The 19,326-nt window shown below is 47.9% G+C and overlaps 1 protein-coding gene across 3 annotated transcripts in view; it reads right to left on the reverse strand.

Moving 5' to 3' along the window:
- pelp1 (proline, glutamate and leucine rich protein 1) overlaps positions 1-19,326 on the reverse strand; it is a 46,430-nt gene that overhangs the window by 10,879 nt on the left and 16,225 nt on the right. For 2 of the 3 annotated variants that reach the window (XM_079512435.1, XM_079512433.1), the window contains exons 11-20: positions 18,147-18,260; positions 15,913-16,063; positions 14,563-14,707; positions 14,125-14,180; positions 10,759-10,889; positions 10,467-10,569; positions 6,122-6,441; positions 4,472-4,638; positions 2,164-2,508; positions 755-897 (exon numbers count right to left, since the gene is read on the reverse strand). In XM_079512435.1, coding sequence (XP_079368561.1) covers positions 755-897; positions 2,164-2,508; positions 4,472-4,638; positions 6,122-6,441; positions 10,467-10,569; positions 10,759-10,889; positions 14,125-14,180; positions 14,563-14,707; positions 15,913-16,063; positions 18,147-18,260 — 1,675 coding nt within the window. Of the gene's footprint in view, positions 1-754; positions 898-2,163; positions 2,509-4,471; positions 4,639-6,121; positions 6,442-10,466; positions 10,570-10,758; positions 10,890-14,124; positions 14,181-14,562; positions 14,708-15,912; positions 16,064-16,106; positions 16,123-18,146; positions 18,261-19,326 lie in introns of all 3 variants that reach the window. The other variant, XM_079512434.1, reaches the window with a different exon arrangement.

Genomic DNA, 19,326 nt, shown 5'->3' on the forward strand with positions numbered 1-19,326 from the left:
GTTGTTAACTTAATTAGTAGGCTACATGCACGAAAGGGAACATTTCGACAATGCATAGGCATCTGTCAATAATGCATTGTATTAAACCCAAATGCGATACCTTTGCATGTCTGCACCGAGTCGAAACACGGGAGCCGTCAGCTGCTGCAGCGAAACAACAATCCTCTTCCACCCAAGGCATGCGTGGTTTGCTTGCCTTGCTACCCAGAAAGACTCCGTTGCCATCAGTCATAATCCAATTCCGTTTGGGAAACTCAAAACTCCCTGCCAAAGTTATAATAATAATTCGACTTCTCAGTCTGTAGATCTACAAGCTCACAACGCGGTGCAACCAGACGCAGTGTGAGCTTGTAGATTGGCTATTTTTGGTGCGTGACACCGTTGTACGATGACGTATGCATTACGTTTTTAAAGTGACGGTACACAATTAACTCTGTTAGAAAAGTACTGTAGTTCAAGACCCTAGTAAAATGTAGTGCAAGGGATGTTTTGGTTGGTTAAAATAAAAAGAAGATTATAGAAATGTGTGTGTGTGTGTGTGTGTGTGTGTGTGTGTGTGTGTGTGTGTGTGTGTGTGTTTTCCACAAAATAATAGCAAATGCTCGATAGTGGGCTCGATAAGGACCCGGCTCGATAAGCCTGATCGATAAGGTGATCGTTATCAATAAAACCTTAACGAGCTCCATCCCTACTATAAGCATGCCGTTTTTCATCATCCTGTGATTGATTGGGTAAAAATAAAAACAATGTGTACCTCTTCCTCCTCCATGTCCTCCTCCTCCTCCTCCTCCTCGTCGGAACTGTTGATATTTATGACTCCCGAGTCCTCATTGGCCGAGGACGGAGGGGGCGGGGCGTGAGGGGGCGGCGGCTGGTGTGGGTGCAGCTGGCGTCCGCCTGGGAATTGATTAATTGATGATTCATTGTGTTTTGAACAATAGAACATATAAATAAAATAAAATACAGTCATGTGCGTCTTTTAGGCTTTGTAAACGAAAAACGGCAATATATGAATAAATTACCATCAATAATCAAAATAAATAAATGGATGAATTAATGCATTTTGGGCGGGAACCCCTTTTAGTGTTAGCATCATGTTATGCTTTAGCTATTGAAAAATATCAGATCTACAAGCTCATAACGCACCACCGAGTGGCGCGCTACGAGCTTGTAGATCTGCTATTTTTGAAAAATCGAAGAACCACTGACATAGAAACATAGCTTTTTCAGAAAACTGTCAGGATGTAGAAGACATTTTTAGAATCTGATCTCAGGTCAAAATGGGTTAAAGACCTAGTAAAAGGTTCAGAGTAAAAGCGGCCATGTCTTTCCGGCACCCCAGAGCTTCTATTTTGAAGGAATCCCGGCGCTGATTGTGTTAATCATCATCAGCTGTGCTTGGATTAGCCTCGGTACCCAGGCTTTCGTTTTCGTCGGCGCAAAAAATTGAAAGCCTGGGGAAACGCATCGGCCGCACTGGTCTAGAAGTGGGAGGAGTCAACCCGTCGGGATGGGCGTCGCTCCAAATTATGTGACATAGGGCTGCACTAGGGGGGGGAGAGGAGGGGCCGGGGGGGGGACGGACAGATCGGTGAGATCCAATCAGGGGCGTGTGCAAATCTCAGCCGCGCCCCGCCCCCTCTACCCCATTTTGACCTGAGATCAGATTCTAAAAATGTTTCTATGTCAGTCGTTATGAGCTTGTAGATCTGCTATTTTTCAATAGCTAAAGCATAACATAATGCTAACACCAAAAGGGGTTCCCGCCCAAAATGGGCTAGACCAGAAACCTAAGACGTGTGTTTGGATGAACGTCGTGCAGCAATGGGAATAAAATCAAGCTTCATATTTATTCATGCAGGACTCAACATGTCAAATTGAAAATGTCCCATTGTTTTGGCATCCATTGTTAGGTTATGCCCATATGATGACCGCGGATATGGTCTAAAAGTGTGAAACCTATTTTAACCCATTTAGGCCCGACGTCGACATTTATAAAATGTCTTCTAAATCCTGACACAAGTCATTTTACACTTGGATGCATTACAGCCAGGTGACTAAAATGTGACTAAAACTAAAACGAAAACTATTATTCAAAAGACTATGACTAAAACTAAAATCTAAATTTGCTATCAAAATAAACACTGAGAAGGGGGGGCTAACCTGGCGTCTGGCTCAGCTGCTGTGGCGGGTGCATCTGGAGCGGGCCCAGGGGCCCCGCCATGACGGTGGGCCCCCCGCCGCTGCCGCCACCGGGCGAAGAAGACGACTGCATCAGCATCTGCTGGAGCTGGGCCGGCCCCCCGGCCGCAGACTCCGACCCCCCCAGGCCGCCGCCGGGCGGCGCTATGAGCGGAGGGATGAGCGACACCAGGGAGGAGGTGGTGATGGTGGCGGAGGCTGCCGCCAGCAGGGCGGAGCCAGACGGAAGCTCCACCCCCTCCATGGTGGTGGGCGTGGCCACGGGGGTCACGGAGGACGACTCGGTGGTGTTTGCGCCCCCTGGTGCTGTGGAGGAGGAGGAGCAGTTGCAGCTTGTTTTAGTGCAGTGTTTTTCAAACCTTTTTCATATCAAGGCCCATTATTTGTTCAGTGTTTGAGCCACAGAGACCACCACATGATGACATTTAGCCTCTCAGACTGAGCCACAGACCACCACATGATGACATTTAGCCTCTCAGACTGAGCCACAGACCACCACATGATGACATTTAGCCTCTCAGACTGAGCCACAGACCACCACATGATGACATTTAGCCTCTCAGACTGAGCCACAGACCACCACATGATGACATTTAGCCTCTCAGACCCACAGACCACCACATGATGACATTTAGCCTCTCAGACTGAGCCACAGACCACCACATGATGACATTTAGCCTCTCAGACCCATCTGAGCCACAGACCACCACATGATGACATTTAGCCTCTCAGACTGAGCCACAGACCACCACATGATGACATTTAGCCTCTCAGACTGAGCCACAGACCACCACATGATGACATTTAGCCTCTCAGACTGAGCCACAGACCACCACATGATGACATTTAGCCTCTCAGTGTTCAGTGTTTGAGCCACAGAGACCACCACATGATGACATTTAGCCTCTCAGACTGAGCCACAGACCACCACATGATGACATTTAGCCTCTCAGTGTTCAGTGTTTGAGCCACAGACCACCACATGATGACATTTAGCCTCTCAGACTGAGCCACAGACCACCACATGATGACATTTAGCCTCTCAGACTGAGCCACAGACCACCACATGATGACATTTAGCCTCTCAGACTGAGCCACAGACCACCACATGATGACATTTAGCCTCTCAGACTGAGCCACAGAGACCACCACATGATGACATTTAGCCTCTCAGACTGAGCCACAGACCACCACATGATGACATTTAGCCTCTCAGACTGAGCCACAGACCACATGATGACATTTAGCCTCTCAGACTGAGCCACAGACCACCACATGATGACATTTAGCCTCTCAGACTGAGCCACAGACCACCACATGATGACATTTAGCCTCTCAGACTGAGCCACAGACCACCACATGATGACATTTAGCCTCTCAGACTGAGCCACAGACCACCACATGATGACATTTAGCCTCTCAGACCCAAAACTTTGAATGTTTTGTTGTCGTTGGATGAGATTTTGTCAACAATTCCATGCTGTATTGATGTTGGTACCATTAGGAGAGATCAACAATAATTATTCTCAATTCTCTAATTGTGTATGTGACTTCTATTAAATTAAGTAATGCAGATATGTAACAATAATTGAACACTTTGAGAGCGTAACATTGAAACCAAATGGACCCGTTTGGTTTCATTTTACAATCTCAAGAGTTAACACTGTCTAACCTGTAGTAGAGCTCATGCTATTGGCTGCAGGGACAGAGGGGGGAGGAGTCTAACCTGTAGTAGAGCTCATGCTATTGGCTGCAGGGACAGAGGGGGAGGAGTCTAACCTGTAGTAGAGCTCATGCTATTGGCTGCAGGGACAGAGGGGGGAGGAGTCTAACCTGCATCAGAAGTCATGCTATTGGCTGCAGGGACAGAGGGGAGGAGGAGGAGTCTAAACTGCAGCAGAAGTCATGTTATTGGCTGCAGGGACAGAGGGGGGAGGAGTCTAACCTGCAGCAGAAGTCATATTATTGGCTGCAGGGACAGAGGGGGGAGGAGTCTAACCTGCAGCAGAAGTCATGTTATTGGCTGCAGGGACAGAGGGGGGAGGAGTCTAACCTGCAGCAGAAGTCATGTTATTGGCTGCCGGGACAGAGGGGGGAGGAGTCTAACCTGCAGCAGAAGTCATGTTATTGGCTGCCGGGACAGAGGGGGGAGGAGTCTAACCTGCAGCAGAAGTCATGCTATTGGCTGCAGGGACAGAGGGGGGAGGAGTCTAACCTGCAGCAGAAGTCATGCTATTGGCTGCAGGGACAGAGGGGGGAGGAGTCTAACCTGCAGCAGAAGTCATGCTATTGGCTGCAGGGACAGCGGGCTCTTCTGAATGGACGTCCATGGTCAGCATGCCAGGAGGAACGATGACCACGCTGTCGTTGCTGTCGCTGTCCAATGAGATCTCCACGTCCTCTGGCTCCTCCTTGTCGTAATGGACAAACACTGGTCTGTGGAAATATTATAATATTATGATGTTTAAATATTGCCACACTTACCTAAAATATTATACACCGGTCTGTGAGACACCATGGAAATTCATTATAATAATATGTTTAACCCATTCAGGCCTGACCTCAACATTAAAAAAAAATCTTCCAGTTTTCTGAAATAAATATTTTCACAATTTTTCAAAAATAGCAGACCTACAAGCTCGTAGATCTATGAGCTTGTAGATCTGCTATTTTTCAATAGCTAAATTATAACATGTTTAAAACATCAAAAGGGGTTCCCGCACAAAATGGGTTAACACTTTTTTAGCTGCGGAACTTTTCTGAATAAAAGGCGCCAGAGTGCCAAGCAGATGAGGCAGATTTTACTCTGAAAAGCCCCGCCTTCCATTTCCCCCCCAAAACCGGGAGGTGAAATGTTCCATTACTACCTCGCGCTGTCAAGTCTGATCTCTCTTCTTTAGAAGCGTTAATATTCCAAACGAGATACAAGAATACGAGAAGTGAATGGCTGGACGGACGAGTAACACCGGGGCTCCACCGGGCGCGTCAGCGTCGCGTCTCCGTCACCGTCAGGGAATGTTCCCTTTTTAATCAATGAAGGGTGGCTCCACTGCCCGCGTTGCTTGACTGCATTAAAATTGCCCAGGTTCGTTTTTTGACGCACACACGCGTGACGCGACGCGCCCGGTGGAGCCCCGGCGTTAGCAACGGCCTCTGTCACGAGACATGGCCATGGGGTGCCTCTAGTCTAGGCCGGGGTCATATAACATGACCTCTGACCCCCGGGGGGGGGGGGGGGGGCCTCTAGTCTAGGCCGGGGTCATATAACATGACCTCTGACCCCCGGGGTGGGGCCCTCTAGTCTAGGGGTCATATAACATTACCTCTGGCCCCCGGGGTGGGGCCCTCTAGTCTAGGGGTCATATAACATTACCTCTGGCCCCCGGGGTGGGGCCCTCTAGTCTAGGGGTCATATAACATTACCTCTGGCCCTTGCGGGGGGCCCTCTAGTCTAGGGGTCATATAACATTACCTCTGGCCCCCGGGGGGGGCCCTCTAGTCTAGGGGTCATATAACATTACCTCTGGCCCCCGGGGGGGGCCCTCTAGTCTAGGCCGGGGTCATATAACATGACCTCTGGCCCTCGCGGGGACCCTGGGGGGCTTGTAGATCGGGTATTTTCACTAGTTTGGGTCCCGGGGCAAACGTATGTATAATCTATTAACCCATTTTGGGCGGGGACCCCTTTTGGTGTTTTAAACATTATGTTGTAATTTAGCTATTGAAAAATAGCAGATCTACAAGCTCGTAGCGCGCCACTCGGTGGCACGCTATGAGCTTGTAGGTCTGCTATTTTTGAAAAATCGTGAAAATATTTATTTCAGAAAACTGGAGGATTGAGAAGATTTTTTTTTTAATTTTGCCGTCAGGCCTAAATGGGTTAATCTCTCTTTTGGATTCTCGGGGCTAAAAGGTTTACCTCTGGCCCTTGGGGGGCCCCGTGGAGGAGGTGGCGGGGGGGTCCGGGTGGTGGTGGTGGGAGGAGAGCAGCAGGTCTTGGGGGGACGGGCCGGCCACCAGAGACAGGTGGTTCTCCAGGTGGGAGCCCAGCAGGCCCAGGGCTGCGTGCCTCCCCCCCGGGGGAGGGAAGGAGGAGGGGGTCCCTGGACCCCCCAGCAGGGAGGAGGAGGAGGGGGTGGGCTTCAGGGCCAGGGGGGGCAGGGGGAGGGAGAGCGAGGGGGTGCGCGGGTGAAGCAAGGCGTTGCAGACCACCAGAGCCTCTGTGCAGAACGACGACACCTGGTGGAAAACACACACATTGCACGCCAGGGTTGATTTTGACAGCAACATTTGATTTTAGTTTTAGTCCAAGTCTCTTTTTTTAATATATTTTATCCCACGATTTTGTAACCCATTTTTCACCCCTGTGCCAATTATCTAATGTGATCCTGGGCTCTAGACACCCTCCGCCAACCTGGGGAGAGCAACGGACTTGAACTCATGCTTCCTTCATGCCTGAGTGTCCAAGTTGCTCCTTTACACCCGACAGGGGGGAGTTTCCCTGGTTGGACGTAGCGCGTGGAAGGAACACGTTATTCCAACCAGTTCCTTTCCCCTCCATCAGGAGCACCGGCTGGCCAGGGGGAGGCAGTTTAGAGACCAGGATTACTGCATGTTTCTTGTGAGGGTACCTACCCTAGGGGACACGGGGAGAACATGCAAGTCCTAGGCTGCGTTCGAATTCATTCCCTATGCCCCATATAGTGCACTACTTTGGGGTTATTTTGTTATAGTGTCTGAATATGTAGTGAGCATTTTTGCACCCTAATGTAGTGGACTGAAGTATCCCACAATGCACTGGGAATTGTAGGGACCATCCGATGGTCACTACAAAAACACAGCGAAGCAAATCTGCCCCATAATGCATTGCGCAAGCTCGCCCTTGAGCGCACATGCACGCGTTTGCGCGCACGTGCGCTGCTTCTGCATGCATGCGCTTATTGCGCTCCAACTCAGAAGAGGCAGAAGTTGAACCAGCGGAAGAAATCAACACAAATGTACTTTTTAAACGTTCGTTTCCCCTCTCTTTTCTTCCCTGGCGGATCTCGAAGCTACAGATCGAGACAAATGATCTGTGCATTTATTTGCAATCGTTTTATTTTATTTATTTATAATAAAACAATTCATTTGCAATAGTATTACTAATCTGAACCCCTTTCTGACAGCTGCCCTGCTGACCTATTTGACTCCTATGCTGCCTCAGAACCCTATTCTATCAGCTCCCTCGTTAGTCTAGTGGGCTGTTACGCCGCCTTTCAAACCATCGTTCATCGGTTCACGGTTACGCGCCCTGCTGCCGACACTATTTTTACAACCGCAGACTTTTTTAATAGTTTTTGGATTAAGGTTGGTGAGGTTGTCATTTATGTGCTAAAGTCAAATATATATTTTGTACATGCATGTGAGACATTAATTCACTCTTCGCTAAGTCCCACCCAAGCCCGTTCTTGGCCAATACCACGTTAGCGACGGTTACTATGTTAGGATCCTGGTCACGCTTTCAATGCTGGTCAAAATGTTTCAGCAGTGTCAATAAATATATTTGCTGTACAGCATGTGTGGACCTCAGAAAGATGGTTTGTTTTCTTACCTTGTTATGAGCAAACTAGTCCATTCCATGAATCAGTTTATGACATCAGGAAAACTCGTTTTATTTTCGTCTTTTGATAGATTTATAAAGTAACTATTTTGGTGTGAAGCGGTTCTGGTGTTCCCAACTCTCGTTTGTAAACAAGTCGCCATGCTGTTTGAGATGCACCCAGCTGCAGTCCCAGACATTTCTCCTAAAGTGTCTCCCTCAAACACGTCCAAAATTGTGTATGGTGTTTGCGACAAGTGGACGAGATCAAATACATTTGTTTAATGTTTACATCCAACGGCCTGAGACCGAGGCTACTTCAGAAGTGGGTGTACAGATTTGAACCAATCAGATCGTTTTGTAGGCAAACCGGAACTTCTTACCACACAAACTTGTCAGGGTTGCCAGGTCTGCTTATTTCCCGCTACTTTTGGCTTAAGGCTAATAATTAGTGTATGTAATACATTACCAAAACATGAATTATCATAGACATATGCCTACATAGTATTTATAATGATAAATGCATACAATCTTTTTATTATGATTATATATGGTCATATTATTGTGTTTGTTTTGGCTTGTTTTTCTTGATTTGGCTTTAAGAGTTGGCTTGTTTTTGGAGGTGGGTTGGCTTATTTCTCTCACACAATGTGGCAACACTGAAGTCAAAACAAAAACAAGACAACCTTGACATTTTTTATTAAAAATATAACCGCATGAGTTTTCCTGATGTCATAAACGGTCAGAATCAGCTTAGTGTTCTAAAAGAGTGACTTTGAGAGCTGTTTCCCCGTTACAATGGAAGTCAATGAGAGCCTATTTTTATTTCTAATATGTACTATTAAACTGCACAACGGAGCGAAATAATTCATGGAATGGACTAGTTTGCTCACAACAAGGTAAGAAAACAAACCCTCTTTCTGAGGTCCACACATGCTGTACAGCAAATATATTTATTGACACTGCTTAAACATTTTGACCAGCATTGAAAGCGTGACCAGGATCCTAACATAGTAACCGTCGCTAACGTGGCATTGGCCAAGAACGGGCTTGGGTGGGACTTAGCGAAGAGCTAATTGTGTCTCCGAACATATGTTTTATTAATATTAATTAATTCCTGCCATTAAAACATATATGTTATCTAACATTATTTCATTGAATTGCGCTAAATACATTAAAACTTCATTATGTAGGCAGCAATTTATTGGACTGCTGTTTCTGTTAACGTCCGTATTGTGCGCAGAGCTTGTAGATCGGCTACTTTTGGTAATTCTTTACCAAAAGTACCCGATCTACAAGCTCACAACATGGACGTTGCTTATAGATCGGCTATTTTTGCCGTATCCCCCCCCCCAGGATTAGCGGGGTTCATCATGCTGCTGATATTTTCATATTGTCAAGGTGGTGCACTGTTCTCATATTGCTGGATAATGGATATAATATTAATTTATTGATAATAATCATAGGCCTATGTTATTTTAAAAGAATAACCTTTTTAACATCATTTCAGCAGCAGCGTTTTGACTGGTGTCAGTTGATTCTTCATATCCAAATGAGTGAAACGGCCAGGATGATTTGTTTATTTTTCATACAGTTCTTTATGAGGCGATCTGAAAAAACCCTATGGGGATTACAATGCAAATAAAAAGTACATGAACCCGCGGACCTATAGCGCCCTCTACCGATATTGACGTCAGAGTCGGTGCTCCCCATACAGGGAGTATTGTCCGAATTCATCACTATTTGAGTCCACTGAGTCTGGGTCATAGAGTATATATATAATAGAGACTGAACTGGCGCGAAGCTCCGCCCCCCCAGCTATTCATGTCAGTGGAAGTTGCTCAGTGGCGTTTTGAAGCACCCGGAAGACTGCCGGAAGTCCCTCCCAGGACCTCAACTTTGAGGTCCTGAGTGACGTAGGGCAACTGAGCGCTCAACGTTAAAGCCCAGCTGCACGGGGTTTCCCGGTCATGAATCCACGGGTCCGCCTGTAGTCCCTCCTCCTACCACTAGGACCCAGAGCTTCAACGTTGGAAAGTCTGCCTGCCCCCTTGGTCTGGGTCCCCGTATGGGGAGTAGGGAGTAGGGAACAACCCTATGGATTCATCACTATTTGAGTCCACTGAGTCTGGGTCCCCGTATGGGGAGTAGGGAGTAGGGAACAACCCTCGCAATTCGAACGCAGCTCTAGTCTCTTGAATTGTTTTAATTTAGTTTGAGTCACATGACAGTCACCGGGAATTTTTCAGTGTTAGTCTAGTTTTAGTCAACTAGTCGACAAAATCTACAGTTGTTTTAGTCAACTAAAATGTATTTTGGCGGGCCTTGATAACGTTGTAATGACTGATTTTACACTTGCTGAAAATAGCAGATCTACAAGCTGCGACGCGGTGTGAGCTTGTAGATCTGCTATTTTCAGCATGCAACCAAGTGTAAAATGACTTATACTGGATCTCTTGTCCACTAGTCCCTTCCTAACATTTTAGTCTAGTTTTTATTTGTTGACTAAATTGTCAATATATTTAGTCTTAGTTTTAGTCATCAAAGCTTAGTTTTCATTTAGTTTCCATTTGGTTTTCGTCAGTAGAAAAAGGTAGTCGACGAACATTTTTCGTCTTAGTTTTAGTCGACGAAAACAACACTGGCTTGTAGATCCGCTACGGGCATTTTGGGGTGTTTTCAGTACCTTGAGGCTGTGGTCTCGACGTCCCTGGCTCAGGACAGACACCGCACAGGTCATAGGAGGCGGCCAGCGAGGAGATGGAACCAGAACCAGGGACAGAAGCAACCTGGACACACACAGTTTTATGAATACACACACAGATGTTTAAAAGCAATAGTGAAAAGGTGAGTCTTGAGCTGTGCTTTAAAAATATCTACAGTACTATTAGGATGCCAAAAACAGTGGCGGAATTTAGAAGAATATAAACTGTCGATAACAAGTGTATAATAATAATAATAATAATAATAATAATAACCTGTAGAGTTCTCGTCGAGGCAGGGCGGAGCCGAACTGTCCACCGACGCCCGGGGTGTCCAACAGCATGCTGTGATTGGTCAACTGCTGCTGGAGACGCACGCACAGCGGCACCACCGCTTCTATGAGACGCTGAGAGACAGACAGGCCAGTGAGCAGACAGACAGGTCAGCGAGCAGACAGACAGGTCAGCGAGCAGACAGACAGGTCAGTGAGCAGACAGACAGGTCAGCGAGCAGACAGACAGGTCAGCGAGCAGACAGACAGGTCAGCGAGCAGACAGACAGGTCAGCGAGCAGACAGACAGGTCAGTGAGCAGACAGACAGGTCAGCGAGCAGACAGACAGGTCAGTGAGCAGACAGACAGGTCAGTGAGCAGACAGACAGGTCAGCGAGCAGACAGACAGGTCAGCGAGCAGACAGACAGGTCAGTGAGCAGACAGACAGGTCAGTGAGCAGACAGACAGGTCAGCGAGCAGACAGACAGGTCAGTGAGCAGACAGACAGACAGGTCAGTGAGCAGACAGTTTTCTGAAAAAGCTATGTTTCTATGTCAGTCGTTCTTCGACTTTTCAAAAATAGCAGACCTACAAGCTCGTAGCGCGCCACTCGGTGGCGCGCTATGAGCTTGTAGATCTGCTATTTTTCAATAGCTAAAGCATAACATAATGCTAACACCAAAAGGGGTTCCCGCCCAAAATGTGTTAATCACTCAGCCATACATTATCCCTTACATCATTTCTTTAGAACATTAACAAATAACGCTCACAGTACCTTGTGTACACCATGTTTAAATAATTGTCGGGATTCATGATCTCATATTGATCCCTTTGAGAAAGATAGATACAATTGTAAACTTTTATTCCGATGTCCGTGAGCCGGAATGAACACCTCATTATTATGATCAGTGTTGTTTTTGGCAGCAAATTTAGATTTTAGTTTTTTAATTTTTAGTTTTAATTTAGTTTTAGTCACATTTTAGTCACCTGGAATGTCTTAGTGTTAGTCTAGTTTTAGTCTACTAAATATCACAAGATTTTAGTCGACTAAATCTACAGTTGATTTAGTCGAACAAAATGTGTTTAGGCGGGCCTTGATGTCAACTGTTTTTTTCACTTGCTGAAAATAGCAGATCTACAAGCTCGCGACGCGGTGTGAGCTTGTAGATCTGCTATTTTCAGCATGCAACCATGTATAAAATGACTTATACTGGATCTCTTGTCCACTAGTCCCTTCCTAACATTTTAGTCTAGTTTTTATTCGTTGACGAAATCGTCAGTATATTTAGTCTTAGTTTTAGTCACCATAGCTTAGTTTTCGTCAGTTGAAAAAGGTAGTCGACGAACATTTTCCGTCTTGGTTTTAGTCGACGAAAACAACACTGGTTATGATGTACCGTACCGAGTACCGCCTCTCTGTGGGTGTCAAAACAAATGATGTACCGTACCGAGTACCGCCTCTCTGTGGGTGTCAAAACAAATACCGTACCGAGTACGGCCTCTCTGTGGGTGTCAAAACAAATCGATTATGATGTACCGTACCGAGTACCGCCTCTCTGTGGGTGTCAAAACAAATACCGTACCGAGTACCGCCTCTCTGTGGGTGTCAAAACAAATACCGTACCGAGTACCGCCTCTCTGTGGGTGTCAAAACAAATACCGTACCGAGTACCGCCTCTCTGTGGGTGTCAAAACAAATGGTTATGATGTACCGTACCGAGTACCGCCTCTCTGTGGGTGTCAAAACAAATGGTTATGATGTACCGTACCGAGTACCGCCACTCTGTGGGTGTCAAAACAAATCCATTATGATGTACCGTACCGAGTACCGCCTCTCTGTGGGTGTCAAAACAAGGTTATGATGTACCGTACCGAGTACCGCCTCTCTGTGGGTGTCAAAACAAGGTTATGATGTACCGTACCGAGTACCGCCTCTCTGTGGGTGTCAAAACAAGGTTATGATGTACCGTACCGAGTACCGCCTCTCTGTGGGTGTCAAAACAAGGTTATGATGTACCGTACCGAGTACCGCCTCTCTGTGGGTGTCAAAACAAATCCATTATGATGTACCGTACCGAGTACCGCCTCTCTGTGGGTGTCAAAACAAATACCGTACCGAGTACCGCCTCTCTGTGGGTGTCAAAACAAATCCATTATGATGTACCGTACCGAGTACCGCCTCTCTGTGGGTGTCAAAACAAGGTTATGATGTACCGTACCGAGTACCGCCTCTCTGTGGGTGTCAAAACAAATCCATTATGATGTACCGTACCGAGTACCGCCTCTCTGTGGGTGTCAAAACAAGGTTATGATGTACCGTACCGAGTACCGCCTCTCTGTGGGTGTCAAAACAAGGTTATGATGTACCGTACCGAGTACCGCCTCTCTGTGGGTGTCAAAACAAGGTTATGATGTACCGTACCGAGTACCGCCTCTCTGTGGGTGTCAAAACAAATACCGTACCGAGTACCGCCTCTCTGTGGGTGTCAAAACAAATACCGTACCGAGTACCGCCTCTCTGTGGGTGTCAAAACAAATCGATTATGATGTACCGTACCGAGTACCGCCTCTCTGTGGGTGTCAAAACAAATACCGTACCGAGTACCGCCTCTCTGTGGGTGTCAAAACAAATCGATTATGATGTACCGTACCGAGTACCGCCTCTCTGTGGGTGTCAAAACAAGGTTATGATGTACCGTACCGAGTACCGCCTCTCTGTGGGTGTCAAAACAAATGGTTATGATGTACCGTACAGAGTACCGCCTCTCTGTGGGTGTCAAAACAAATGGTTATGATGTACCGTACCGAGTACCGCCTCTCTGTGGGTGTCAAAACAAGGTTATGATGTACCGTACCGAGTACCGCCTCTCTGTGGGTGTCAAAACAAATGGTTATGATGTACCGTACCGAGTACCGCCTCTCTGTGGGTGTCAAAACAAGGTTATGATGTACCGTACCGAGTACCGCCTCTCTGTGGGTGTCAAAACAAGGTTATGATGTACCGTACAGAGTACCGCCTCTCTGTGGGTGTCAAAACAAGGTTATGATGTACCGTACCGAGTACCGCCTCTCTGTGGGTGTCAAAACAAGGTTATGATGTACCGTACCGAGTACCGCCTCTCTGTGGGTGTCAAAACAAATGGTTATGATGTACCGTACCGAGTACCGCCTCTCTGTGGGTGTCAAAACAAATCCATTCCAATTAGAGTCACGATTCCGTTATGAACGATTCAAAATCGTTTGTTTTTTTCTGGTTACAGTTACAGGAGTTTTCACTACATGGTGTCTGTGATATGAAATGTAAGCTTACCCTAATCACAGTAAACATTGCAAAGACTACCAACTCAACAACAATAATAAAGCAGTACCTTGTGTATGTCGTCTTTCAGCAGCGTCCCGCTGGTCAGTACGATGTGTCTCAGAGCTGAGGAGAAGAACCAGTGGTGAATATAGTCGGTTAGTGAAAACCTTTGAAATGACTGGCAGGGGGGGGGGGGGGGGGGGGGGGGCAGTTAGAGACCATGTTTTAACCCAATTTGACCTGAGATCAGATTCTAAAATTGTCTGTTTGAAAATGACAGTTTTATGAAAAAGCTATGTTTCTATGTCAGTCGTTCTTTTTTTTCAAAAATAGCAGACCTACAAGCTCGTAGCGCGCCACTCGGTGGCGCGCTACGAGCTTGTAGATCTGCTATTTTTGAATAGCTAAAGCATAACATAATGCTAACACCAAAAGGGGTTCCCGCCCAGAATGGATTAAGTAACGAATGCGAATTATTTTTCCACCACTACTGAAACGAGCAAACCTTTGAGGGCGGCAAGGCAGGTGTCCTGATTGGCTAGCGGGTCTCCTTTCTTCTGGAGGGAGGAGCCACCGTCAATGAGGAGGAGGGGCTTCCTGGAGCGAGGGCCGGGCCGAGAGCGGGGGACCTCTGAGGGGGCTGGTCTGAGCTGTGTGCGTGCACGCACGCACACGCACGCGCACGCACACGCACACGCACACGCACACGTACCCACACACACACACACACACACACACACACACACACACACACACACACACACACACACACGTTACATTACCTCTGAGGGGGGTGGTCTGAGCAGTTTATAAACCAAGACGCTGTACAGGCACCCGCTGACCAGCCTGCGTGGGTGCCTACTGACGTCTAGTTACGCAGCTGCAAAGGAGGAGTCTACTTTTCCATGTCTATGGAGATACAGACGCCCCAGATGGAGACACAGACGCCCCAGATGGAGACACAGACGCCCCAGATGGAGACACAGACGCCCCAGATGGAGACACAGACGCCCCAGATGGAGACACAGACGCCCCAGATGGAGACACAGACGCCCCAGATGGAGACACAGACGCCCCAGATGGAGACACAGACGCCCCAGATGGAGACACAGACGCCCCAGATGGAGACACAGACGCCCCAGATGGAGACACAGACGCCCCAGATGGAGACACAGACGCCCCAGATGGAGACACAGACGCCCCAGATGGAGACACAGACGCCCCAGATGGAGATACAGACGCCCCAGATGGAGACACAGACGCCCCAGATGGAGACACAGACGCCCCAGATGGAGACATGGAGACACAGACGCCCCAGATGGAGATACAGACGCCCCAGATGGAGACACAGACGCCCCAGATGGAGACACAGACGCCCCAGATGGAGACATGGAGACACAGACGCCCCAGATGGAGACACAGACGCCCCAGATGGAGACACAGACGCCCCAGATGGAGACACAGACGCCCCAGATGGAGACACAGACGCCCCAGATGGAGACACAGACGCCCCAGATGGAGACATGGAGACACAGACGCCCCAGATGGAGACACAGACGCCCCAGATGGAGACACAGACGCCCCAGATGGAGACACAGACGCCCCAGATGGAGACACAGACGCCCCAGATGGAGACACAGACGCCCCAGATGGAGACACAGACGCCCCAGATGGAGATACAGACGCCCCAGATGGAGATAAAGACGCCCCAGAGCCGAAGGAGGCGTCTACCTTTCTGTCTATGGAGACACAGACGCCCCAGATGGAGACACAGACGCCCCAGATGGAGACACAGACGCCCCAGAGCCGAAGGAGGCGTCTACCTTTCATGTGACCTTGACATGTGACCTCTCACCTTTAGGGCGTCGGCACAGGGTGTGATGTCACTCAGCAGGTGTCCCAGCAGCAGCTCCGAGTGGGTGTGGCTTCCCTGGAGGACGCCGGCCGACGCCCCGCCCACTTGAACCCAGAGAAGTAAGGTCTGGTAGACCTGCACCCGGACCGAGCTGGAATGGAATGGATTACATTATTAAATACTTTATTACAGACCTGCACCCTGACCGAGCTGGAACTCGGTGGCGCGCTCATAGCGCGCCACCGAGTGGCGCGCTACGAGCCTGTAGGTCTGCTATTTTTTGAAAAATCGTGAAAATGCGGCACAAATCTTTGAATACTGTATATATTCTTTCAGAAGACTTTTCTTTTTATTTCGACGTCAGGCCTTAATGGGTTATCTGCTTCACCTCAGTCAGGCAGTGGCACAGCGTGTCTCTCTACCCAGGCAGTGGCACAGCGTGTCTCTCTACCCAGGCAGTGGCACAGTGTGTCTCTCTACCCAGGCAGTGGCACAGCGTGTCTCTCTACCCAGGCAGTGGCACAGTGTGTCTCTCTACCCAGGCAGTGGCACAGCGTGTCTCTCTACCCAGGCAGTGGCACAGTGTGTCTCTCTACCCAGGCAGTGGCACAGTGTGTCTCTCTACCCAGGCAGTGGCACAGCGTGTCTCTCTACCCAGGCAGTGGCACAGTGTGTCTCTCTACCCAGGCAGTGGCACAGCGTGTCTCTCTACCCAGGCAGTGGCACAGTGTGTCTCTCTACCCAGGCAGTGGCACAGCGTGTCTCTCTACCCAGGCAGTGGCACAGTGTGTCTCTCTACCCAGGCAGTGGCACAGTGTGTCTCTCTACCCAGGCAGTGGCACAGCGTGTCTCTCTACCCAGGCAGTGGCACAGTGTGTCTCTCTACCCAGGCAGTGGCACAGTGTGTCTCTCTACCCAGGCAGTGGCACAGTGTGTCTCTCTACCCAGGCAGTGGCACAGCGTGTCTCTCTACCCAGGCAGTGGCACAGCGTGTCTCTCTACCCAGGCAGTGGCACAGCGTGTCTCTCTACCCAGGCAGTGGCACAGCGTGTCTATGTTAGTCCGTTCTCAAACATTTTCATGTCATAGACCCCCAAAAATATGTAATAGGCCGCCGACCCCCCCATCTGAAAATATGTTGTTCCAGGAACCCCTCAGAAGCAAAGATTTGAGTTAAAAACTTTGGCTTGTGGATTTGTGCCACATTTTCACGATTTAAAAAAAATAGCAGACCTACAAGTTCATAGCCATTATTTGAGCTTGTAGATCTGCTATTGTTCAATAGCTAAAGTATAACATAATGCTTAAAACACCAGAAGGGGTTCCCGCCCAAAATGGGTTAAGAGAGAATACATATGTTTAGATGCCTTTCAGCCGGTCAGACAATGCTGCTTCACTCGTCTACGAGTGCAGGCAAAGCCAACGACAGCTCTCGACCAGATGTGAGTTTTTTTGCCGTGGTGTACACCAAAGTTTAAAGTCACGATGGAATGATGAATGCTGAAAGTTGCGGTGATCTCGACGTACGCACATCTTTTTGTGTGAAATCACGTTGATAAATGAGGGCCTCAGACCAAGCTGATGAGAATGTATCTGTGTCGCCTGACGTTTTTTTGCTCCCGATCTGATTCCGATCCTTTGAGAATGACGTGATCGGCCCCGATTTCTGGTCACGTGATCGGATCAACCGTAACTTTAACCATTCTTTTTTAACTTTAGCTGTTGGAAAAACCTTTTTTGAAAAATCGTGAAAATGTGGCACAAATCTTTGAATATGTATTCTTTCACAGCCAAACGATTTTAACTCATATCTTTGCTTCTGGGGGGGGGGGGGGGGGGGTCCCTGGAACAACATATTTTCAGATCAGGGTCGGCGGCCCAATACATGTCGTTTTTGATGTCCTTGACATGAATTAGTTAGAAACATAGGGTTTTTCAGAAAACTGACAGGATTTAGAAGACGTTTTGTAGAACCTGTCAGGTCCTAATAGGTTAAAACCCATTTTTGGCGGGGAACCCCTATTGGTGCTAGCATTATGTTATGCTTTAGCTATCTACAAGCTCATAGCACGCCACCGAGTGGCGCGCTATGAGCTTGTAGGTCTGCTATTTATTTTCAATCGAAGAACCACTGACAAAGAAACATAGCTGGTCAGGTCAAAATGGGTTTTAACTCATTCGCCATGTAGAACGTCTTCTGACGCTTTCTGGTCCTTTTTGCGTGTGTGCGTTACCAGTAAGCTCTCTGCTGCCCCACATTGGTCTCAGGTAGAGGAGTCCAGGCTGACAACGTTTGCGAGAAGAGCTTCTGTAGGACTGTAGCGTAGGGGACCATGGCACCGTGCACCCTGAAACACACACACACACACACACACACACACACACACACACACACACACACACACACACACACACACACACACACACACACACACACACACACACACACACACACACACACACACACACACACACACACACACACACACACACACACACACACACACACACACACACACACACACACACACACACACACACACACACACACACACATCCATTCAGAAATGTAAGCGCAAAAATCCAAAATGTGCTAAAAAAAACACCTTGATGGAAACAACGGCACCTTGTAGTGTATCCAGAAATACATTGTGTGTGTGTGTGTGTGTGTGTGTGTGTGTTAGGGATGTTGAAAAAAGTTGAAAATCGACTCGATTTTCGACTCATGCCTTCCGCGACTCAAAAACGTATGAGTCGAAAAATCGTTTTTATTTTATTTTTTATTTTTTTGTAATGGCTTATTATAAAACGTTATAAACTTTACTGTTTCAAATGTTTTCCAAATGGGAGAGGTACGTGTTTGTCTGTGTGACACTGCTGTGCTGCGCCTGTCAGCGCCGCTCCTCACATGCATGCCCTGGCTGCCATCGTCCAAGGGTGTGGGGTGAAGGGGAAGGGTATCTTAGCAACACTGAATGCTCTGTCCCATTGGTCGTGTGCTCGTATCATGAGCCAATGGCTGCAGCTCTGAGCCCCCAGACCCCAGGTTCGCATGTCATTGCTCACGGTCAAAGACAGGTCCGCTCTGTTCTGAGCTGTGAGCGCTCTTCTCTTCTCGTGAAGAAAGCAGGACAGCGTTGTCAAATAAATCCCGCCGTCATTCATACTGTATTTATTCCCCGACCCGACATTAAAATACGGAACAACGTGCGTCCCGTATCAGTTCATTACGGGACTTGTGACAGGCTGCTGCAGACACTTGAGACTAGCTGATAGCATAGCAGCCGATAGCGCCGCTGCTCCTTCAGTGTCGTTGTTTACAAAATAAAGTTTATTTTTTATTATTGGGCTTTGATCCCCACATGTGTGTGTGTGTGTGTGTGTGTGTGTGTGTGTGTGTGTGTGTGTGTGTGT

The sequence above is a fragment of the Electrona antarctica genome (assembly GCF_951216825.1).
Source record: "Electrona antarctica genome assembly, chromosome: 10".
In the NCBI taxonomy this organism is placed as follows: Eukaryota; Metazoa; Chordata; class Actinopteri; order Myctophiformes; family Myctophidae; genus Electrona; species Electrona antarctica.